The sequence below is a fragment of the Drosophila virilis genome, chromosome 3 (genome assembly GCF_030788295.1).
Source record: "Drosophila virilis strain 15010-1051.87 chromosome 3, Dvir_AGI_RSII-ME, whole genome shotgun sequence".
In the NCBI taxonomy this organism is placed as follows: domain Eukaryota; kingdom Metazoa; phylum Arthropoda; class Insecta; order Diptera; family Drosophilidae; genus Drosophila; species Drosophila virilis.
Window position 1 is genome coordinate 10299276 of NC_091545.1, and position 24467 is coordinate 10323742.

The following is a 24467-nucleotide window of genomic DNA, read 5'->3' on the forward strand; positions in this document are numbered from 1 at the left end:
TCTCACTCGCCTTCGAGATCTATAAGAAGTTGTGGTAGTTTTTGTGTTTTGTTATCGATATTCAATTTAAATACCTGCACCAGGTGCTGCATGATGAGCGTGTCTGATCGTTTTTAGTCCGCTTAACTGGCAGCTGCTGCGCCGGCGTCGCTGCTGCTGCTGCAGCCGCTGCTGTCGTTGTCGGCAGGTGGTGCAGCTGCGTTCTGATTTTTAGCAAACAACAACCGTGCGCGCGCTCTCTCTCTCTCTCTCACTCACTCGCTCTCTCTCCATGCAAACATTTTGTTGTTTTTGAATTTTGCATTGAATACACCGCAGCAATATGATAGTGAAATTCCAGTGCTCTTGCACATACGTGTGTGTGTGTCTGTTTGTGTTTGTGTTTGTGCTCTGCTCTCGCACTCCCACAGCAGAGGGCGCAGCATCGCGCAGCGCTGTCGTCATTCATTCATTCCCTGAACGCGAATCGTAGCGGCTGCGAATGCGGGCGCTGTCACGCGTTTTGTTACTTTTTCGACATTTTCCGCCAGTGCTTGTTATATTTTTTTATTCGTTTCTTTTTTAATTAAAGTCCAACAAAAAAAAAAAAAAAATAACGTCGCGCAAATCGTTTCTATTTGTTATTATTATTTGTGCTTGTGCGCATTGTTGGCCTTTGTGTTTGCCATGGAAATACTCTGAATACCACACACACACACACACACACACACACACACACGCAGATACACATGGATACACAGATAGTGCATGTTCTGAGCTAAGTTTGTGGCTAACAAAATGGTCAAGTCGCTTGTCTCCAAGCTCCAAGCATCCTCGAATCTATCGTTGGCCCAAACCTTCGGCCTTGGCGGCGCTAGCGGCCCGGAGGAGACGAATTACGCAAAACGTTTGTTTGTTTTTCCCTACACACACACACACACACTCACACACGCACAAACACATGCAGAGTAGATATGATGGAATATTTATTTTGTGCATTTTTTCAGATCGCAATGATCCCGGTCGGTTCTTTGGGGATGGCGTCCAGTTCAAGGCCAAGCTGATTGGCATTCTGGAGGTGGGCGAGGCGCGCGGCGATCGCATGTGCCAGGAGGCGCTGCAGGATCTGAAGATGGCGATACGCGCCGCCGGCGAGCACAAGCAGCGCATCATCATCCATGTGACCATCGATGGGTTGCGGCTGCGCGACGAGAAGACCAGCGACTCGCTCTACCATCATCCCGTGCACAAGATCTCGTTTATAGCGCAGGATATGACGGATTCGCGTGCGTTTGGCTATATATTTGGATCGCCGGACAGCGGTCATCGGTTCTTTGGCATCAAGACGGACAAGGCGGCCAGCCAGGTGGTGCTGGCCATGCGCGATCTCTTCCAGGTCGTCTTCGAGCTGAAGAAAAAGGAGATCGAAATGGCGCGCCAGCAGATCCAAGGCAAATCCCTGCACGATCATGCCAGCCAGCTGGCCACCCTGTCCGCGCTGAAGGCTGGCCACGGCGAGCTCGCCTCCGGCAGCAGCAGCTCTGCGGCGGCAGCGCATGCTTCCAATCTCAGCATGCTGGGCGCCGGCTCCTCGAACGGCGTCGGCCTCACTCGACTCGGTGTCAATCTCGACGTGAACAAGGCAACGGGCGGTGCGGCCAAGGAGGTAAGTAGTTGCCCATTTTTATTTCCCCTTTCCACTTATGACGTTGCCTCTCTGCAGATCTCGCCGGAATCCGTGGCGGACCTGGTTGATCTGGAGCAGGAGCTGACCTCGCTGCAGCGTGGCATCAGCCAAATGGAGCGCATTACGCCCAACGAGCCAGCCACATCCCAGGCAGGCGCCGGGCTGACCAAGTCGGCCAGCGACGATGATCCCTTCGGCGACTCCTTCATCTATGTGCCCTCGTACAACATCTTGCCGCCGCCACCCGACTCCGGACGCACACGCCACAAGCAGTCCAGCAAGACGCCGGAGAGCACAGCTCTGGACACGCTGCTCTCGCCGGTGCCTGGCGCCAGCAGCTCGCCGGCCAACATGCAACAGGATGACGATGATGGCTGGCTGCACGAGCTGCAGCAGCAGAACGATGTCTTTGACACCACCAAGGTGACGGTCACGCCCACGCCCATGTCGGCGGCAGCCGTGCTGGGTAGCCTGCCGATGGCGCCGCTGGCGACCAGAGAATCATCGGCAACGCCCACGCAACAAATCAGCGAAATCTGCGCAGCGCCCGCAACGACAACAACAACAACAGCAGCAGCCGCCGGCAACGAAGTGGGGTTAAGTGGGGCTCTGACCAGCCTGACAACGGTTGCAGCTGCACCACAAGCAGAGGCAGAAGGGGCGACGACAACAGCAGCGGGAGCGGGAGCGGGAGCGGGAGCAGCGGTCATGTCGGGTGAGTTGTTGAGCACAAAAAGAAGTTCGTTAATAAATGAATGCCACAAGCGGTCAATCCGTAAGAGAGCTGCCATTCACGATGGATGCGAGGGGGGGGCAGGGCGTCTGGTGCGAGGAGGTCTGCGACAATTGCCAGCTGAGACCCAGCAGATGAGCTCAATGAATCGCAGTCAATTGGTCGCATTTCTCACTTACAGTCAAATTTACTAGCACAAATAGCAAACAAATATATTTATATATCAACTCGGAAGACTTACATGGGGAGGGAGGAGCTGTCAAAACCTATTGAACACCAGAGTTAAAGTAAAATGTTAATGTAACTGTTGTGGTTAACTTGAAGTGTTTCTGTTAATACGCTAACATTAGCTGTTAAAGTATGTGGGTCTTAAGCATTTAAAGTTTTGCTGTTAACTCGCTAACATTGGCAGCCTAAAGATGTAAAGTCTTGCTGTTACTTTGTTCACATTGGATAGCTAAATAAACATATGCACGTCTCAGTTAACATTTACTTAACATTAGAAGCAAATGTTATTGGTGCGCTCTTAATATTCAATGTGGCACTTTAGAATATAGAAGAAACTTTTAAGGCTCAACATCGCAGGGTATGTAAAACAGCTCTTTAACACTATTTCTAACTGTTAGTAACAGCGTTCCATGCCTGTATAAATTTTTAAAATTAACAGGGCTTTGAAACCTGAAGTCCTGATCTCCTTAACGTTGTTGAGCAAAGTTAAAAAGCGACTTCTGTTAGTTAAGCCTCGAATAGATTTAAGAAGTGTTCCTTTCATCGTGAATGTAGCTCTTTTTAAGGCCTTTCATTTTAATATTTAAACACTTACTAACCCTTAATGCACCGCTCCTTAAGTTGTTTTGTTGTTGTTTTTGCGCTTCAGTTTGTGGTCTTGATTTAAAGTTCAGTTGAGTTGAGTTTTTCCTTCGTTTTACTCTTGAGTTCTCGCACAAGTGCACGCTTCTGTTACTTCTTGGAGTCTCTGTTAACAGCGAGTCTCCATCTCTCTCTCTCTCTCTCTCACACTCTCTTGCTGCTTTTCTCTCTGAAATTGTGTGGTTCGCCAGATGCGTTTACGGATCTGGATCCGCTGGGCATTGGGCGCACCAGGCCCTATGTCGATAAGAAATACTTCTTCCAAGAACTCAAGAATCCGCCCAAGAAGCTGCTCAAGGAGCTCGGCTCCAGTCAGGGCGATAACTTTGATGATTTTCTCGGTGCCCGCGATGCTTCCCTCTTTGAGGAGACCAACGCAACAGCAACAACAACAACAGCAGCAGCAGCAGCAGAAACTACTAACACAGCATCAGGTACTGACCACGCCCACAACCAATTAGCCCCGTTTACTAACACGGCTAACATTTGCACTTGCACGAATCGCGCAGGAAACGCCGCCAGTTGCAGCAGCAGCAGCAGCAGCAGCACCGCTACTAACCCACTAATAACCACCGCCAGCCTTGGGACCCAGCACCTGCTATTAACAAACAGCTCCCGTTCCCGCTCCCAGCCTAGTCCCACGCCCACCGCCCACAGCAGCAACCAGCACCAAACCCACACCCAAACCCATACGCAGACCCACTCCCAGACCCAAACGCCAGTGCCCATACCAAGCCTTTTCCTTGCCCAAGTCGAAGACTTTTCGGCTGCCAAACTAAAACTAATGCTACGTCAGACTACAGGCCTGTCCATGCCAATTAATCCAGCCATGAACTATTATACCACAGAGCCCAGCACGAGCACGAATGCCGTCGAGGAGGATGCTAATCCCGTGCTGCTGCCACGCGACACGGATCCGTTTTCGCCGACGCGCAAGAAGAGCGATCCGGATCCCTTCCAGGATGGCGATCTCTTTGCCAAGCTGGACGCCTTCGAGTTCGATGTGCCACAGCCCACGGTCAGCACAGCTCCAGCTGCCAGTGTCTTCAATGGTCCACTCCAGGTGCAGCTGCCTCCGGAGCAGCAGCAGCAACAACAGCAGCAACAGCAGTCGGACGGCTGGCAGGCGGACATCTCGCGCCTTGAACCGGCGCCCGTGAGCAGTGTGCGTCATCGTCCCACGCCCGTGGCCAGCGTGGTCAATGTGGGCGGTCCGCTGGACGTCATCTCGAGCATTAGCAACAAGAAGATGCCGCATTTGTTTAGGCAAGCGCGCTTCTCCAAGCGCGGTGACTCCTCCGGCGGCGTCGGCTCCAGCGTCAATATGCGCCGCCTGCAGGAAAGCGACTCGCTCAGCGAGAACGAGGCGGCACCGGAGCCGCCGCCACGACCCGACTCCACCCCCTATGCCGAGCCGCCGCCGCTGCCGCCCAAGAAGCAGTTCAGCGATCTGGTCATCAGGCCCACGCCCGCAGCGCCACCTGTTGGCCGCTACGAGTACTTGAACCATGCTAGCAATCAGCTGCGACGCAGTGCCGACGCGCCGCCCATCCCGTTGCCCTCGCGTCGCGTGGGCCGCTCCGACGGCTGCTTTCCGGGCCCGGGACGACCGCGCAAGCCCGGTCACACGGATGACGACTATCTGGCGCCCTTGGGCGGCACACCGCCGCCGCTGTTGCCGCCGCCCACGCAGAGCGGCAGCAGTCGAGCGCGTCCGCAGCGGCAGGCGTCGCTCGGCCGGCCACAGGACATTTACGAGAACAAGGCCGAGATTCTGCAGGCGGCTCAGGCCGCCCAGGCACAGGCACAGAAGGAGTCAGCCGCTTTGGCGCCGGACATTACGCTAACGCAGCTGCTCACGCTGGGCATGGACGAGCTGGCGCTGAAGCTGAACGTGCCCGCCAGCAAGCTGAGCACCATGACGCTCGTCCAGCTGACGGCCTATCTATCCGAATATCTGCAGCTGAGCGGCGACCAAACGCAGCCCAAATCCCGTGCGAGTCCGGCTCCAGCCGTCGCCGTCGGCTCGTCGGCCTCGGCGGTGTTCAAGGTGAACTTTGATCAGCAGACTTCGTTCGTGGCCAAGTTCGACGATACGTTCGGTGAGGATGTGGGCCAGGATGCGTTTGTGGCCAACTTTGCCAACTTCAATGAGGCGCCCGCACTCTCCGCGCCCGCTGTGCCGCCCGCGGATCGTTACGCCGTCTTCCGCGAGATCATCGATCAGGAGCTGCAGCAGCAGCAGCAGGAGACAGACCTCATGGGTGATCTAACGCCACCGCCCGTGGACGAAGCGCAACAGGAGCAATTGCAGCAGCAGCAGCAGCAGCCGTTGGCACAGCTGGAGATTGATGTGGCCGAGCTGGAGATGGAGCCGGCACCGCCCAAGATAGACACCAAGATCACCGAGGTAGTCGCCCAGGCCAAGGATCGCTATGCGGCGCTGCGCGACATTATTCTAGTGGAGAATCTCTTTGACAAGCCGCCGCCGGCGAGCGCCGCAGCTGCGGTTGCCGAGAAGGATCTGTTGCAAGATCTGTTCAGTGATGAGTTCAACGAGGATCAGGACATACGCCAGATCATGGACAGCAGCCACGACAGACGCGGCCTCGTCGACAGCCGCGGCCTGCCCGCCGAGCCATCGTCCTCGGCCCTGACCGTTGCCGATGATGACGACGACGACGATGACGAGGATGTGGGCGGGGAGAGCAGCATGGACAGCAACGAGAAGGATGCGGAGCCTGTCAGCGCACAGGATCAGTACGAGAAACTGTCCACCAGCGCCGAGAAGCCCGAGTTCAAGTCGGAGGAGCAGCTGCCGCCCAAGCAGGACAACAAGTTCCTCACCGTCGTCAGCGCGCCAAGCTGTGCCGGCAGAGATGACATCGAAATCGACGAGCTAATGCAGCGCGCCATCTCGAATCTGTCGCTGGACTCGCGCGATCGCATTTCCCCGGCCACATCCTCGGCGGCGCCATCGCGCGGCCCCGCGCACAATCTGCACACGCCCTCGCAGTTCAACGATGTGAGCACCTCGCCCATTCCGCTCCAGAAATCGCCGGCACCACCGCTTAATCAGGCGGCGGGTGTCTCGCCCGTGGCCTCGCAGCTGTCCGCCGTATCGCAGCTAATTGACACGGCCACCAAGCAGATGCAGAGCGAACGCGACCGGGACAAGCCGTCGTGGGCCACCTTTGACTCGCCGAAGGTGGCAATCGGGCCGGGCGCTGGCAAGGGCAAGGCACGTCTCACGCTGCCGCCGCCGCCCGCCTCGAATACATCACAGCAGGACACCGCGGAGTCGCCGTGCAGCTCCGATCCGCGCGACGATGCCGGCGGCTGGTCCAAGCAGCAGCAGCAGCGCCGCTGGGCCAAAAAGGAGCGCCAGCAGACCTCCTCCTCCTCGCGTGACCTCAGTCCCTGGGACGACGAGACGCCCGACTATCTCAAGCAGCAGCGCCGCGGCCTGCCGCCGCCCACGCAGCTGCCACCGCATTCGCATGCCCACGGCTACTACATGCGCCACGCCCGACGCCTCAACTCCTGCGACGAGGATTACGAGTAAGTCGCTGCCAAAATCCACCAATTTTCCCTTAACTCATGCGTTCTTTTCGCTTGCAGTTACGACGCCGAGTTCTGCGCTCGCCGAGATCGGGAACAGACGCAGCGCAAATTCAAGCACGGACTCTCACGCAGCAGGGACAACTTTGAACTGGGTGAGTCGCACTTCTCAAAGATCTTCTTCATATCTGACAAATCAGGTAACCTCTTCGATTTTTAATTGTAGACTCGCCCAGCTGGTACCATCATCCGGCACATCACACCTGGTCGCCGCAGGAGATCGAGCAGGGCGTGCGCGCGCGTTCCTTTGAGCGCAGCGCCTACGAGCGCTCCAGCTACGGCCCGCCGGCGCCCATGTACGACAAGCGCGGCCAGCCGCTGCCACGGGAGCGGGAGCGCGAACGCTCCAAGTATCGGGAGCGCGAGTACAGGGAGTATGCGCGTCCGGGCTACGACTTTGACTACGAGAACGTCTATGAGGAGCGACGCTCGCCCATGGGACTGGGCTATAAAACGCGGCCAGACTATCTATACGAGCGGGACAGGGACAGGGACAGAGAGAGGGAACGGGACCGGGAGCGCAAGTCATTCGATCGCGAGAGCGTCGAGTCCTTCGAGAGCTCGACACGACGGCGACGCAGCTTTGGCAGCGGCGGCGATGCCTACGGCAGCCTGGACAGCCGCGACGACTATCGCGAACGGGATCGGGAGCTAAAGACACGATCGCTGCGCAAACCGGCCACGTCGTCCGCTAAGCTGCGCGTCGCCGGCGACATTGACTACGAACAGGACTCGGAGCAGGACTTTCAAAGGCAGCGCAGCCTGCAGCGACCCAGCCAGCTGGGAGGCGACGTGGTGCCAGGCGCACCACAACGCTTGCGCAAGAGCAGCGGCTCCAGTCCCTGGGATGGTGAGGGTAAGTTCACTTGAGGAACTTCAAGCATGCGGCTATTAAAACTTCCCTTTGCAGAGCCCACGCTGCCTGGCCAGAAGTCCTGGAAGCGTCCAGCAAGCGCTGCGGAAACGGAGCGTCGCCTGGCCGAGAGCCGACGTGCCGCGGCGCTGGCGCAGACGCCGTCCGATGGCGAGAAGGATCGCAGGTATGCGGCGCTGACCAAGTGCTATAACTCGATACTTTATACTCGACCCGCTTACAGATTTCGCAAGAAGGCGCGCGCACGCAGCACCAAGGATCTGGCCACCGTGGGCGCACGATATGGCAGTGGGCGTGGCGTGCAACGCGACAATTACGACTACATCAGTTGCCAGCGCAACGATAACGATGACGACGACGACGACGACGAGGACTATGTGGACGATGAGCCGCCCACAGACGAGGATAAATTTGAGCGTCTGAATCGACGTCGCCACGAGATGCATCAGCGCATGCTGGAGAGCGAGCGTCGGCAGCAGGAGCGGCACGCGCCCGCCCTGGCCAAGCTGCCTGGACAGAATCGGACACGCGGCACAGCCGGCGGCGGCGGCGTCAATAGCGACTATGGCTTCGTGGACAGCTATGAGCAAACGCCCACGCCCCGATCGAATGCCAGCAGCACTGCTGTCATGATGAGCGGCGGCGAATCCTCTGCTGGCGTTGGCGGCGTCGGTGGTGGCACCAAATTCAATTTCGACGATGGCTTCGAATCGGACTTCAATCAGAGCTCGCCACCGCCAGCGCCCGCTGGCACCGCGTCCAGCTGCAATTCCACGCCCGCTGGACTCATCTCGGCCAGCAGCACGCTCGGCTCCAAATCGCTGTTTCGCTTCTCCAATGACTTCTCGGAGCGCGAGAAGCTGCAGCAACAGCAGCAGCGGGAGAGCAACTTCGAGCTGGAGGCGGCGCCCAGCTCGACGCCGCCAATAACACAGAAGCTGCGTTTTGACGATAACGTGAAGGTGTCGCAGTTCGATGATGCCGCTTTCGAGGATGACTTTGCCAAGGCCTCCTTCGACTTTGACAAGGAGCAGTCGTCGCCGGCAGCGCCCTCTGCCTCGAGCCGGAAGCAGAACATGCGCAGCAGCAGGCTGCAGCAGCGTCAGGAGCTGATCAAGAAATCGGAATCAGTGAATATATTCGCTAAAAAGCAGGAGGATCCCTTCGAGGATGACGAATTCTTTAAGTCACCCGACGAACCGGTGTTGCCCGGCCAAGAGGACGACGCCAACAGCGCGGATGCCAACAAGTTCCAGTGGAACGAGGACAACAACTTTGCCAAGTTCGATGAAAACATGTGATTTGATCAACTCTTCGAGAAGGCATCCAGCATAGCCAACGCAGAGCAGCCGGAGAGCGACGGCGGCAACTACGCCGAAATCGATGTCATCAACGATGGCGACTTCTACTACTTGACCAATCTGAATCACTACTATCAGGAGCAGCGGCAGCAGGCGCTGTATCAGCTGCGCCAGCATGACTACATCAATGTGCCCCGGATGCAAACCAAAGCCACATCCACCACGAACAGTCCCTGTCACGAGCTCCACAACAACAACAGCAACAAGAACAAGTCCAAGTGCAGGGTCAAGCTAAAGTCGCTGCAGCTGCTGCGCAAGCCGAGCAAATGGAAGCTGAAACGCTCTTTCGATGAGATTGTCAAGTGTCTGATTATAGCCTCATCCGAGCATGTCTACGATTACGATGTCCTTTGGTAGAGTCGTGTCGGCGAGCAAGTCGTATTCCCCCGTCTACTTCTAATCCAATAATTGTCTGTCTGTTTGTCTAGTCAAATTTATTGCCATATACTATATATATATATATATATATATCTCCTAAACAATAGACTGTGATTTTATGTACATTCTGTTTGGTAAAAACGAAAAGCCAGAACGACTTGCTACGACGAGGCTACCCAACGCTAGAGGGCGCTGCATAACATCAACTGCAGTTATTATTAGCTAATAATATGAATTCAAGTCAAGTTTGTATATAGATTGAGAGATTTGCAACTACCCAACAAAACTAACCTAGTTATTTATGCTAAACTTAATTCGATAACAGATAACAGATAACGATTACGATAACAACTACGATAACTTATATGATCCGTTCAATTGAACGTTTGTTACGTATAATATTCGAATCCAAATACTCATCCTCCAAGTAACGAAAGCAACTAATTAATGCCTATGCTAAATGTCGTCTAGCTTAGTATTATTATTATTACTATAACTATTATCATCAAGAACAACTATCCAAAGTGCATACTACATATAAATCGTCTAACATACCATACGAATTGTAACTAGCCTAAAGTGTTTATTATTTAACTACATATAGACATAATACACATAACACTATATTAAAGCGCCTATAACAAGACGAACAACTGAACGAACAACAGGTAACACAGGTAACCAAGCAGCTATCACATATTGAGATATATATACCTACTATACCAGATATTAAATTTATACGATACGAATACAATAGTTAATATTATTATGGTATATTTGTTCTATCAATTAAAGCGTGTACCGAGCATACAAAGCGTATATCTTTTTACTTTTAAATTCTCCTTATGTGCTTGATTAATTAATATTAATTCGCCTAATTATCATATTAATTAATTATTTAAATAATCCAGCTCACATACGAGTAATATCAAAAGCCAAACGCAGCACCAGCTGCAGTCTCAAGCAAATCATTCGCAAAATGCAGCAGAAGGTTGGTAAAAAAGCTAAAATTTGTAAGGCCCGGTTGTTAAGTCTGGATGGATTCGAATGCCCTGTAAGAGTTTGCTAGTTTATAACTTTAAATTTATATTAATCGTTAGCAACTTTAACAAAATCTGCCCTTTATCCTACTAATATTAGCTCAAATATCAAAGTCAGTTCAGTGAAACTAGATCCTGTAAAAGCTGGCTATAACCCAATATAGCTACTGCCGGGACCTTTATATATTTATACATATAAATATATATATATATATATTCGAACCGACCCCGGTTTGAGAAAAAACGTGATGTAACGCGCGGAGATATGATGTTCTAAAACTACATAACTCGACGCGGAGATATGATGTTCGGAAATTTAAAATAAATATGTCGTTTTTGAAGCGTTGGACATGGACAACATTTAATAATGATCGCTATTCATGGTACCTAGTTGACCTATATATCCTTGGTTATTCCATATCATGGATATAGTCCTAGCGAACCTAAAGAACAAAATATGTATATTTTTCTTTCAAGCCCGCCCCTAGCAACAGTCCCGCCCCCTAGATGGTTTCTAGTTGACTAGCATATCCTTGGTTATACCATACCATCGATATAGTCCTTGGGAACCTAAAAAATGCAATGGTCCAACAACATGTATGATTTTTCTTTCAGAAGCCCTCTAACATGAGCTGCAGCTGCAGCTATTGTTTAACAGCCGCCTTAGAGCGCTCATTTTGCATAAACTGCTAATTAACAGTACTCATTTAAATTGAGTTACATTCTTGCCCCTTAACGCTATGCAATGAAAATTTTATTCTAACCACTCGTCGATCTTCTGGGCATTTCTGTTCGCCTGGTATTTGAGTGGAATTTTAGTGCAAATTTGGGGCCCAGTTGGTGACCAGGGTGCCCCGTGCAGGTATGCAATGGAATTTTTCGGCCGCAATAAAATTGCACGTCGACCTTCTGTGCGTTTCTGTTCGCCTGGTATTTTTGGGAAATATTTGTTAAAATTTGGAACCCAGCCGGCAGCAAGGGCGCCCCTTTGGGTATGCAATGAAATTTTATCGGCAACTAAAAACATTTTTTGTCGACCTTCTGTTATGTCGTTATGGAACGTCATATCTCCCCGCGGGGCTATGTCGTTTTAGAACGTCATATTTCCGCGCGGAGTTATGTCGTTTTAGAACGTCATATCTCCCCGCGGGGCTATGTCGTTTTAGAACGTCATATCTCCGCGCGGAGTTATGTCGTTTTAGAGCGTCATATCTCCGCGCGGAGTTATGTCGTTTTAGAACGTCATATCTCCGCGCGGAGTTATGTCGTTTTAAAACGTCATATCTCCCCTCGGAGTTACCTAGGTGTCGACCTTCTGGGCATTTCTGTTCGCCTAGTATTGTAACAGATTTAAAAAAAATCCCGGCAGCCAGCGGTTGCCAACAGACGCCCCTGGCGGGTATGGTATGGATTTCTATAGACCGTTGCTTTTGGAACTTTTAAATAAAAAAAACTGGAATTTTTCTTTTCATTTTATTTAATTCATTTATTTATATATAAATTTATAAAATTATTTTTTATGCTAGCTTTCTTAATTATTTCTCTTAAAATTATACAAATCGAGCACAAATTATAATTTTAACCTTTTGAAACTCAAAATAACTATTTCTGGCTTAATTAAAGTCCGATCCTGGAAAAATCTACTTGTCACTCGTGAAAGTCCTAGGAGCTTATTGTCGTCCTTAATTTGTCAGTCTGAAAAGAGAAAAACTTTTTTTCACTTTTTTTTTTGCAAAATAGAGGTCGGTGCGAAAATCGAAACTTTTTCGATGATTCTTTTCGATTTGGGTCAAAATTTAGATTTTTCTCTTTTTGATGCCAATCGATAGAACTGATTTTTAGGAGCATAAAATAATATTAATCTTCGAAATCGGGCATTATTTGGCCGAGATATTCCAAAAAATCATCAAAAAAGGCTGACTTTACAAACTAATCCAAAAATCGGTCAACAACTTTGTTACCCCTTTGATTATTAATTTGTTTGAATGCTAACTGATAGTTGGGATCAAATTTAGTGAGAATTAAGATAAGAATGCCTTTCGTTAGTTCATATCGTTACGATGCCAAAATGGTATATCATTAAAAAATCTGACATCATGTGGAAGAAAAATTCCAAAAATAAATTAAAAATATGTTGACTTTATCAGAAATTAGCTAAATTTTAGAAAGTTTTTAGAATTCTAAATATTTAGTGCTTTATTACAATATCTGTATATTTTGTTCAGCAAATAATACTTTATGAGCTTGATTTGGTTGTATTTGGTGAAGGTGTCAATTATCACATAAAAATAATTGCATGATTAAATATGTTTGTACCTTCCCATAATTACGGCTTACCAGACACTCTTATAGCCATAGCCATAGTTATAGCTGGGATAGTAGCCATAAGGATAGCTGGAGCTAGCATAGCTGTAGGTGGGATAACCCCCACTGTATTTGTAGTAGGTGTTGGGATAAGGCGTCCAAGCTGGCCAAGCTGCAGCCGTCGTCGGCACATAGAAGCCATTGTAGTTTCGGGCTACAAACTGATGACTCCCAGCCACAGGCACCAGGGCGGGCCCTTGAATGGCGGCTACTCCGGTGCTGGCAGGTATAACGCTGGCCCGGCACAGTCCGCAGGCCAGCAGCAGGCAGCTGATGATAAGCTGTAAACGAGTTAGTTAGTTACATTAAATAAACATTTTTTATAACACTTACCAGCTTCATGTTGTTTGTGTCTGAGAGAGAATGCGAATGTGCTGCTGGCTAGCTGGTCACTGTTCAATTTTGTCGCCTGCCCAGCTAATTATATACCCTGTCATTCGCCTATTTTGCTGCATTTGCTTTTCAAATGCAGCTGCCCGTTTTGGAGGGTTTGCCTTTTTTGGATCGTGCCCATTTGAGCGCTGGAACCAAGTGTGCAGCTCAAGGGCAGCTCATTTGCATTGCTTTAGCTTGGCTCGTTGACGCAAGACGCTTCTTCTGTGGTCGCTGTATATACAAATTATTTTGTCACACTATCTCATCAAATATAAACAATTTCAGGTCAATAGGTACAAGAAATTCAAAAGAAGCACAATTGTATTCTATATTTTTTTTTCTAAAACGGACAAAAATTGGAATATTTGCAAATAGAGTCGGCTCGAATTGTTTGTTATCTCTCGACTTAATAAAGTTTAATTTTTTTACTGATCACTTCTGTCGATTCAATATACAACATATCCAAAACTCAAGAGGTAGCATCAATGTTTTTGTCTAATATAATTTAATTTGGAAAATTAGTGTTACTATTTTTAAAACCGATCGATAGTCGTGATCTGTATAGGTATTAAAAGTCCGCATTTATTTTTAACCCAAGAAACATAATTTGCAAGGCTTAAATTTCACTTGTGTTTCGTTGAAAATTCCGAAGAATATCTATATATATGCCTACTTATATATATATAAATGTATATTCTATCGAGATTCACAAAGTTTTAAATCTGTTTCCAGTGCGGCCAGGTCTTGATCTCGTTGTAGAGCGCCGTGCCGGGGCAGGCGGTTGCCTTGGTCTGTCGATGGCCCAGCAGAGTATAGTCGTTCTTTAGGTGGCCACCCTGTTTGGCCAGTTCGATCAAATCCTTGGCGTTCTGCAGCATCTGTGCCGAGGGCGCGCTGCTCTCAAAGTTGCCCAGAAATACGATGCCAATGCTCTTGCGATTGTAGCCGGGCGCATGGGAGCCCTGCAGTCCAAAGCCGCGACCCTCGTACACCTTGCCATCGCCGGCTACAATGAAATTGTAGCCAATGTCGCTGAAACTGCGTCTGCCCTTGTGATCCGACTGTATGTTCTTAATCAGGCGCTGGCACTGCTGCGACGTCGTGCATCCATTGGGATTATCCGAGTGGTGGATGATCACATATTCCACAGCGCCGTTCACACGTGAGGGAGACCGGGCATTCGCAGCACCCCAACTGCTGCGGGGTTCAATGGTCAAAGCTTGCGTCGTAGCGGGCAGCGCTGTGTTAAAGATTGGGATGATTAGTGCCAGGTTCTATAAGTTGTCTGTTTAGTTGATTAATTACCAAAGGCGCAAAGCGCTGCAATCGCCAGAAACCTGAATGCTGCTGTGTTCATCGCTTGCCGTTTTACTTTTGAGATTTACTCGGCCAAACGAGCTGTTTAAATAGCCCGATAAGGCGGGGCAGTTGCCACTAGATGGTTGGGGTATGCTCATTTGTTTAAACGGTTTCGTAACAATTGTTATAAGCCTTAAGATTTAATCTTTTATATTAAATATCTTGCGCTTAATAAAAGGAGTTTCTGGTTCTCAATGCTGGATACAGTTCAATTTTGAGCACCTATTCAAATGCATCTTCATTGAGCACAGTTTGAACATCAAAACGAAATCTAAGCCTCGCTTTAAAAAGAGTATACAAAATTCAACAATGCTGGAACATATTTATTTTATGCTCTCGGTGATGTACCCGTGGGGGAATCACTTGGCCTTGCTAGTGATAAGACAAAAAACAATTACGTGCATACATAATATATTTCTATATATTTTAACTTTTAGCTACATATATTAAACATTGTCAGTATTTACCCAAGTCCCGTTTACTGTTTGATAGGTTCGCGTTTATGCTTGGCGCGCTTTTCGGGCTTTGGCTTGGCTTCTTTATGCTCCCTTTGAGGCTTCGCGTCGGGCAGAGCTTGGGCGCCCGCCTTGAGTTGCAGCTTCTCCATGAGGGTCAACGGTTTATCAGGATTCTTGTGCACCATCGATTTGCGTGTCAGGCGCAGCTTCTGCAGCTTTTTCTCGGACTTCTGATTCTCTTGACGCAGGCGCAGCTTATCCAAAGCACTCTTGTAAATGTTTGCATGCTCCGCTTCAATGTCCGGCGAAACGGTTATCTCCTCGCCCATCGATTTGCCCACTTCGTAGAGCATTTTTTTGAATTGTGCCTGATCCTTGTCCGTGAGCAGAGTTATGGCTGTGCCTTTGTGGCCAGCGCGCGCCGTGCGGCCCACGCGATGTATGTATGTTTTAATGTGACGTGGCGCCTCGTAGGACACAACAATATCCACATTTGGCACATCAATGCCGCGCGCCAGCGCATCAGAGCAGATCAGGCCATGAATGCTGCCACGCGCGAATTCTGTAAGACGTTGGGCGCGCATTGCCGCTGACATTTTTGCGGAGAGCTCTTCCACCCTGGTGGGCGACCCCCCGAATAATTGCTGGAGCACAAAGGCCAGACGGTTGGCTGTATCGGCGCTGTTGGTAAAGCACAGGAACCGCTTCCAGCCATTTAGTAGGACCATGGCGTACAATGTGAGCGGCTTCAGGCGCATTTCCGTCAGACAGTACTGCTCCGTCAATTCCGCCGGCGTGGTGTACTTTCCAATAAATTGACTGCTCTGCTCTACGCCCTGTTCGGGCTGCTCGGCGTTGCCTAGACCTAACTGTAGAGCTGGCATTGTCAGCACCGTGGTAAACAGTTTCGGCTGAAACAGACGCAAATTCTGCAGCTTTTCGGGATCTTGCGAGAGTGTGGCGGAGAAGAGCAGCTTGTGCGGCTGCTTACCATAGCTGTTGAGCAACTCCTGATAGCAAAGTGGTGCCTGAACACCTGTCAGCAGCTGATCAGTCGTCGTACGCACATGTGTGTCCAAGTGATAGAGCCAGTTCTGGAAGACAGCGTCCATTATGCGATCCGCCTCGTCGATGACCAGAAACTGCAGCGACTTCAGGCAGAAGCCTTTGGTGGCATGCAAATGATCCACTAGACGACCTGAAGGTATAAAATAAGAATTAGGCAGCTATTCATTTGGCAAAGAAAACCGCTTACCTGGCGTAGTGACTACAATGTCCACCTTGGAGTAGTAGACGCCTTTATATTGCTCCAGCAGCTTCTCCTGTTCATCCTCTAGGCGATGCTGCTTGGAGAGCAGGCACACCTCCAGCTCTGTCTTGCTACACAGTGCGTTAAACACCTTGTACACCTGTAGCGCCAACTCAGCAACTGGGAGCACCACCAAAGCGCGCACTTTGCACTGTACGCGCTTGGCCAACAGCTGAACAATGGGTATTGCAAAAGCCAATGTCTTGCCGCTGCCTGTGGGTGCCGAGACGCAGATATCCCGCGGCCGAAATGGCTCCGGCTTGGCCTGTGCCTCCAGTATCCAGGGTATAACTGCGGTTTGGACAGGAAACAGTCGCTTGATCTTCATTTGCTTGAGCACACTGCATGTGTTCTTCTCTAGGTAGGGCAGCTGTTTGATGGATGCCACGTCCGTCTCGGTGGTGGGACTGTCTGCTGGGTCCAGGCTGCCTCCTTCGATGATTGTTGGATGTGCCAGCCAAGCGGGCAAAACCATTTCCACTTTTTGCCGCTTGGCCGCCGACGCATCTGCGCCAAGTACTTGGAAATCATTTGAAACCTCAGTTTCTGTGGGTTCAGCTGGTTGATCTGCCTTTGGCTCTGCTTCAGCATCTGGTTTCTTAGGTGCTGCTTCATCTTTTGCTGGCTGCTCAGCAGCAGGCACTGTCTCTGGTTTTGTTATTGTTGAATCGCTGCTTTTGTGTTTCCTTTTTCGTTTTTCTGCCTTCTGCAGTAGCTTCTGTAAAATTGCATCCTCACTTGTGGCTTCGCCAGTGTCTTTTGTGCCTTTGTTTTGATCCTCGGTATAGCTGTGGGCGTCGAAAATATATATTAATACATGTGTACAATTAATGGTGTGTTCCAATTACCGATTTACTGTAAATAATTCCATTTTTAAAACACAATTTTGTAAAAGCCGCGCACGTGTTGCCAGTTGTTTACGTTTTTACAATGCAAGGCATCGATGCCTTTGTCGATATATTTATAAGAACAGCACTGTCATCGATATTTTGATTGACGTATCGATATATCGTACATGGTAAGCGATTGTAGCGCGCAAATTCGAACAAGAAACAGAACAAAGGGAAAGACACACCTTACTTGCGGTTTAGAACAAGAAATGTTTACACATTTTATTTATAAGGTAACATCTACCTTAATTAACCAATTTATCAACGGAAATACATTCGAAATGAGTCCATATGCAAAACTGCAGGGGATTTTGATTTCCCTTAACCACGGTTGACGTCTTAACTGCGTCGATGCGTGTTCATAACTAACTGCCTCGAGCTCTACGCTCTGTGGATTTTTTACCAATTATGACTCATTTAAGTCAGCCTCCACTCTGATTTGTCTTCACGTGCGTAAAAAACACAAACGTATTTTGCCAATTAAGCAAATGACAATTCGCATAGCGAAACCGGTTAGATGCGTTTGGTAGTATCAGTGAAGACTTGGCTAGGCTAAATTATCATTTATCATTACAGCAGATTTAAAATGAATATTAGAATTCTATGCAAATCAGAGAAATTTTTAATTATTCACATGCTTAAACATACGTTTTGCCACCGAGAGGAAGATTTTGAATTGAAATCAATTTTAGCTTAAAATCTTATTGAAATGCTTTAATAAGACATTAAAGCGACCACAATAAAAAGCCAAGCTCAAAATATATAATACTTTAACAAATTGCGGACATAAAAAAGTCACAAAATATGTTATTTTTAGTAACAACAGAAACAAAATAATATAGTTGCGGTTCATGCGGCTGGACTTGAGCTAATTTGGGGAAAGCCCAGCCGGACGGGTTCTTTGTTTAGCATAGTTTTGCAGCTTCAGGACGGATGATTAATAGACTGTCTACCTTTATTGAATGGTTCGATTTGTTTTGTTCTTGTAAACGAGATAAGAATACTCACGGATACTCCGCTATCTTGGACTAAAGAAAATATGTTGATTGAATTGTTTTCCAGCATGTTTTCTCGCTCACACGCATGCTCCATATCTTTGTTATCATGCCAACTTGTAGGTATCTGCACTTGTTTAAACAGAAATCTGTTTTCGTATGCCTTGAATGAGATAAAAAATAAAAATAATATTTCACCTGAAAAACTGCAACGTTTGTTGGAATAGCATTAAGTACGCTTTGGCTATTCCATATTCAAATCGGGTTTGAAAATCCAGCACTGAATCTTAATTAATTATGCATTAAATATAAACTAATTTATTATTATATTTATATATAATTCCCTTTAAGCGACGGCATGCGAAAATCATGAAAAAACCAGATGATGACAAATTTAAATAATTCCTATGGAAACGTAACGCCCATTGCGTGGAGCGTCATAACGGGGGTTTCTCGCTCATCCCAGCGCGCCGTACTACGACCGGCAAAATTAAACTCGACTAAAAACAATAACAATAACACTAGCAACAACAACACACACCTATACACACAGCAGACAGCAGACGGCAGACACCTGTTGCCGCTGAGCACAACCCGTTCGGAGGTGAGTTTTGACGCTCGTCGTTTTATTTTTTTTTTATCTGTGGGGTTCTCATTGAGCGATCGCAACGCTTTAAAATGCTAGGATATAAAAGCAGCCGCACTCATTTGTAAGCGTTTCGCGTTCGAGCTCAAGACACTCGCGAACAGACGTACAAAAATCGCACGCAAAACGCGCGAAAACTGCCAACAAAAAAGAAGTCAACGATTCAAATCGCTGAAGTTGCTGAAGTTGTGCAAAGTGTCGCCGCAGGATTAAGTTTCGTGTGCAAGGACATAAAGTGACAAAAAGAGTGACAATATTTAGAAAATTATCATATATAGATATATACATCAATTACCATGTGGCAAATGCTTTTGAAGATCACGCTTCTCGCCCTGGCGCTGGAGCAGAGCAGTCGCTGTGCAGCCGCCGCGTAAGTCTATTAACTGAACCATACCTGTTGTCCAAACCAGTTGGGATTATGTCCAAGTGCGCCTTGATCTTGGCTTGATTGGGGATTTGCAGTGAGATCTCAAGCTCAAGCTTACGTGCCAAAATATGCTGTTATGCACACAACATCTCTCAAGTCATAATTGCATTTATATAATATAAATTTCAAAAATTAAAACTTGTCCTCACATTTATTATTATACTCTGTTCGCAAGCCTGAAAGAGTATATTTGTGGCTAGAGACGCTTTTTTACGATATGGTTTGGCATCTATATGTTGCACAGTTTCAGTTCCTTTACGAATCGAATGTATATAGATTTTTGTCTTAAAATGTTCTCAAATTGTACACGAATGCGTAATGTGTAGTCGGTTAGGCCCGACTGTCAGATTTCGACTTGTTTTGAATTGTAAGCAACAAATTAGGAATGACAATGCGCTCGGCTGGTTTCTGATATGAACAATTAGCACCAAATGCCAGTTTAACGTTTAACAGCTCATTGCCAAAGATTGCCCCATCTTGAACCTCACATTAAATACAAAATTTAATATTTATGTAAATTTTTCCTTGATCTTGTTTTAATTCAACAGCACCCTTGGCAGTCCAACGAGCAACGCGCGTCATTTTCCGAATGATTTTCTATGGGGCGTCGGCTCGTCCTCGTATCAGATTGAGGGCGGCTGGAATGCGGACGACAAGGGCGAGTCCATTTGGGATTATATGACACACAAGAATCCCGAGAAGATAGTCGATCAATCCAACGGCGATATCACAGCGGATAGCTATCATCAGGTAAGGCGCCAGTTCCGTGGCACATAAAACTGAATTGCATAACCGGGCAATCGCATCACGGGTCAAGGGTTACACTGTAGCTCCAGTACACGTTGAGGTAATCGAACTGGAATTATTTAGATGGAATGCGAGTTTCCTCGCGGCCCCTTAGCCGACACTTAACTTTCCTCGGTCGCAAGCGCAGCCATTAATTAAACGCATACACTCAATTAATCAGAGCTGAAAATAAAACCCTGTTCGACAATTTAGTCATTGTCAGCACAGCAGCAGCACAGGTGTCTGTTCAGGTGGGTCACCGATTCAGATTTATGTGCAATATACACTACAGAGAGAACTATGCAAATTTTGTAAATGTCTCGCTTGGTGGCCTGCACTTGAATTAACTTTGTCAGCTGCGCGTTTTAGCCTAGTCGAATCATATTTAAAAACTCTGACTAATGGCCACTAATTGTCATGCTTCATTGATAAGTTCTCGCTGATTGCCTGTATCATTGCGCTGTCTTGAAGATTAAGCACTTCAATTGGCTTATGAATTGGTTTCTAATGAATGAACATTGATAACTATTCAAGAAAACTCAGAAAACAGCAGCAGATTGCTGGTTCAAATCTCAGGCTTGTGCTACAGAGAGAGTCGGAAATTGAAATATTGTTTAAATATTTCCCAACTATGTAAGAGTAAAATTGGTAATAAGCAACCTAAATAGTTCATGGAAAATGTCGTTCAGGAAGTTCGATAAGATACTAAAGATAAAAGAAACGAGTAAATTTCAAAGTTCAGTTGTTTAAAACACATTCCCAAATCTTAAAAATACAAATATTTGTTGAAAGAACTTTTGAGCAACAAACAAACTAACAAACCCCGAAAGGATCCTGGTCTTGAGATACTTAGAAGGTCGTTTCATAAATGAGATGCGAAAAGCAACAATGCAAATCCAATTAATTTCCATTGACAATGTCATCGGCAGCATTATGGACCATATTTTAGATCGACTAACTAATATTTAATTGTTGATAAATCGATTTAGCACAAGACATGAATGCGCGATATATGTTATGTTGGCGGAGCTCTCAATGGCGTGGCACAATATGCCAACTAATGCCAGTTTTAAAGCAGGTGTCTCGTTGTGTTTAGTGGTCATTGTCGGCTAACAAATGAATCCAAGCCCGGCCAGCTGAAAGGGGCGACGCCCCCATGTCGCTGCCAACGCAGTGTTGGAGCCCCAGGCCAACTTCTAGCGTGTCGAATTGTTGTCTCAATGCAAGGCACAAAATTAGCCATATAGAAAATAAATTAAAAGTAGATAAAAATAAACAAACAAAACCCGTGACCATGTCGTGGTTTGCATGTGTCGCCAACTGGTTTTTCGGAAAATACCTGACATTCTTGGCCAGCTGAAGGCGACTGCTGCTTAGTCGAACGTTTATTTTTTGGGATTGTTATCTAGAATTGTTGCGTTTCTGCTGTTCCATTGCAGTGGCGACGCGACGTGGAGATGGTGCGGGAGCTGCATGTGACCACATATCGCTTCTCGCTGTCATGGCCCCGGATCATGCCCGGCGGCTACATGAACCAAGTGAGCACCGCCGGCATCAAGTACTACAGCAATCTGATTGACGAGCTGCTCAAATACAATATCACGCCGATGGTGACCATCTATCATTGGGAACTGCCGCAGCGGCTGCAGGAGCTGGGCGGCTGGACCAATCCGGAGATAATACCGCTGTTCAAGGACTATGCGCGTCTGGTGCTCGAGATGTACGGCGATCGCGTCAAGCTGTGGACCACCATCAACGAGCCGTGGCATGTGTGCGAGCACGGCTACGGCGTCGACTACATGGCGCCCTCGTACAACTTCCCGGGCATACCCGCTTACCTGTGCGGGCACAATCTGCTCAAGGCACATGCGGAGGTGGTGCACATGTATCGCGAACATTTCCAGCCGCGTCAGGCTGGTCGCATTGGCATTACGTTGGACACCTCGTGGCCAGAGCCGAGGAATCCGGATTCTGCGGAGGATCGCGAGGCCTCGGACCGGGCCGTGCAGTTCTACGTGGGCTGGTTTGCACATCCCATCTTCTCCAAGCACGGCAACTATCCCAAGATCATGATCGAGCGCATTCGCAATCTCAGCAAGCAGCAGGGATTCGGTGCCCGTTCCCGTCTGCCCGAATTCACCAACGAGGAGATCCATCGCATTCGCGGCACCTCCGATTTCTTTGGCATCAACTCGTACACCAGCAACCTGGTGACTCCGAACGGTCACAACAACACCGGCAAGTTTCCCGTACCCTCGTTCAATCACGACATGGGCGTTGTCGAGAGTCAAGCTGGCGTGGACTGGCCCGGCTCGGGCTCTTTCTGGCTCAAGGTAAGTCACCTGCGCTAACTATAAATAATACAAACCGCAATTAAGTGGCCAGCAGATGGTTGTCCGGGGGCGGACTCGCTAATCAGCTGGGATGAGCTAATACTCGAATGGGCTGGACGCCATAATTGAGGGTGGGGCAAGCCACAAGATGCTTTCCACAATTTAATTTGTGCCGTGAATGAATGAATAATGACAAGGTGTTGCAGCCAGAGGGTGGCCATCAACTACTTAGCCAAGATTAAAATGGGGGTGACTCGAGCTCGAGCGTTGGGCTCGAGGGTTGCGCCCCTTTTGGGTTGAATGAACCCCAAACAGATTTCCCATGATGCTTAACTCACACACATCTCCCCTCCTCTCTCTCTCTCTCTCTCTCTCTCTCCTTGATACAGGTCTATCCCAAGGGCATGTACAACCTGCTCATGTGGATACATCGCGAGTACAACGGACCCGAGATCATTGTAACGGAGAACGGCGTCAGCGATCGTGGCGGCTTGGAGGATTACGCCCGTGTCGACTACCATAATCTCTATTTGTCCGCCGTGCTGGATGCCATCGAGGATGGGGCCAATGTCAGCGGCTACATTGCCTGGAGCCTGATGGACAGCTACGAGTGGAAGGCGGGCTACACGGAAAAGTTCGGTCTCTATCATGTAGACTTCAGTGCGCCGAATCGCACACGCACGCCCAAGATTTCGGCGCGCGTCTTCGCCAACATCTGCAAGACGAACGCCATCGACTGGAGCTATCGACCTGCGCTGGACGAGCACCAGCTGGTGGTCGCCGCCCGTCTGCCCGCGCTGGAGACGGAGGCGGCAGCAAACGCGGCTGCGACATTCAGCTGGAGTCTGGCACTTCTGCTGGGCGTCGTCCTTGCGTGGCACTCCTAGAGAATGCCGCTCCTTGCCATATGAAACGACTTAAGCGCTCTTTCCACATATTGTTGCAAAGTATTTTTAGACATAGCATCTAGGTTTCCTTAGACGGAATGTATTGTATATTGTGTATATATATTTCTAAAAACTATTTAAGAAAACAACTCAAAATGAATAAACAATTGTTGTGATATTTGAAAATTAACTGCAATGCCTTTTAATGTATTTAGCTGTTATTTGAAAGGTTTTCTCGATTTAATCCAAATGGAAGAAACAGACCTATGCGTACGCAGGGGCTACTCCATCTGGTAACCAGGAGTTTGTATGGATGCAGCCGGCTGGACGTAAAATAATATTATCAGAAGGAATCGATATGCTCTTTCAAATAAGGGCACAAAGTACTTAGAGACAGAGTGAGAGAGAGAAATCTAAAAGATCCAAGAATAAAAGACAGAATCCACCGGTATACTGCCAGATAATATGAGCTCATAAAATGGTTTCCATGCAAGAACTTACTTTACGACCGATCGTTCCTATAGCAGCTATATGATATAGATATAGTCCGATCCGGCAACAGAACGACGGACCTTTAAAACTGATAGACTACATACAGTAATACATGGCTTTATCAAGTCAGCTGTTGATGCCGATCTAGACTATATAAAATTATATACTTTATGAAGCGTTATAAGCATTATACATTTCATGACAAAGTTAGATTACCCTCTACAAGATTATAGAAACGATTTTGGAATGGGAAATAAACAATTGAAATAGAAGAGAATAAAGATTTTGTTTTAGCTTACAAAGCAATTATTGAAATGAAGAAGCAACGGAAGACTGGGTTTTTACGTAAAGTGTATAAAAAGTATTAAAAAAAAAAGTAAAAAATAAATAAAAGTCCAGACAAAACAGCTACAAATGCTAGATATTTGTTATAATAATAGCGTCGAGCTTGTGCCTTTATGACTTTAGAATGGTTTAACTTATTTAAAAAGAGAGAAGCGTTTCGCTGTTTGAGTTAATTTGAAAGTGCCCAGAACGCTGGCTGCTGGAATATTCAAGGACGGGCTGTTTGTTCTGTAGAATAATAATATAAAACACGTTCAG

At 48.0% G+C, this 24467-nt stretch overlaps 5 protein-coding genes across 6 annotated transcripts; 2 read left to right on the forward strand and 3 right to left on the reverse strand.

Annotated features, from left to right (window-relative positions):
- Window positions 1-182: 182 nt before the first annotated feature.
- Window positions 183-10322, forward strand: Dab (DAB adaptor protein). The gene is made up of 9 exons (XM_070208723.1): window positions 183-886; window positions 987-1645; window positions 1703-2381; window positions 3461-3703; window positions 4118-6830; window positions 6891-6985; window positions 7057-7746; window positions 7801-7930; window positions 7988-10322. Exons 1-9 carry the CDS (start codon window positions 778-780, stop codon window positions 9063-9065), a joined length of 6396 nt encoding a protein of 2131 aa, XP_070064824.1. The 5' UTR covers window positions 183-777; the 3' UTR covers window positions 9066-10322.
- Window positions 10323-12086: 1764 nt separating this feature from the next.
- On the reverse strand, window positions 12087-13530 carry LOC6622590 (uncharacterized). Of its 2 annotated transcripts, none has more exons than XM_015175300.3 (3): window positions 13241-13528; window positions 12881-13188; window positions 12087-12238 (listed from the first exon to the last, which is right to left on the reverse strand). In XM_015175300.3, coding segments are annotated over exons 1-3 (318 nt in total). In that variant the 5' UTR covers window positions 13250-13528; the 3' UTR covers window positions 12087-12237. The 2 variants fall into 2 exon arrangements, with proteins under 2 accessions (XP_015030786.1, XP_032290517.1); XM_032434626.2 differs by lacking the exon at window positions 12087-12238 and adding an exon at window positions 12701-12786 and having other exon boundaries at window positions 13241-13530.
- A 314-nt stretch (window positions 13531-13844) lies between these two features.
- Window positions 13845-14723, reverse strand: PGRP-SB1 (Peptidoglycan recognition protein SB1). The gene is made up of 2 exons (XM_002046981.4): window positions 14588-14723; window positions 13845-14522 (listed from the first exon to the last, which is right to left on the reverse strand). The coding sequence occupies exons 1-2, from the start codon at window positions 14637-14639 to the stop codon at window positions 13999-14001; spliced, it is 576 nt and encodes a 191-aa protein (XP_002047017.1). The 5' UTR covers window positions 14640-14723; the 3' UTR covers window positions 13845-13998.
- A 312-nt stretch (window positions 14724-15035) lies between these two features.
- On the reverse strand, window positions 15036-17412 carry Dbp73D (putative ATP-dependent RNA helicase Dbp73D). Its single transcript, XM_002046982.4, has 3 exons — window positions 17257-17412; window positions 16355-17196; window positions 15036-16297 (listed from the first exon to the last, which is right to left on the reverse strand). Exons 1-3 carry the CDS (start codon window positions 17277-17279, stop codon window positions 15120-15122), a joined length of 2043 nt encoding a protein of 680 aa, XP_002047018.1. The 5' UTR covers window positions 17280-17412; the 3' UTR covers window positions 15036-15119.
- A 1592-nt stretch (window positions 17413-19004) lies between these two features.
- Window positions 19005-23562, forward strand: LOC6622641 (myrosinase 1). The gene is made up of 4 exons (XM_002046983.4): window positions 19005-19309; window positions 19915-20116; window positions 21592-22485; window positions 22875-23562. The coding sequence occupies exons 1-4, from the start codon at window positions 19236-19238 to the stop codon at window positions 23370-23372; spliced, it is 1668 nt and encodes a 555-aa protein (XP_002047019.1). The 5' UTR covers window positions 19005-19235; the 3' UTR covers window positions 23373-23562.
- Window positions 23563-24467: the final 905 nt, after the last annotated feature.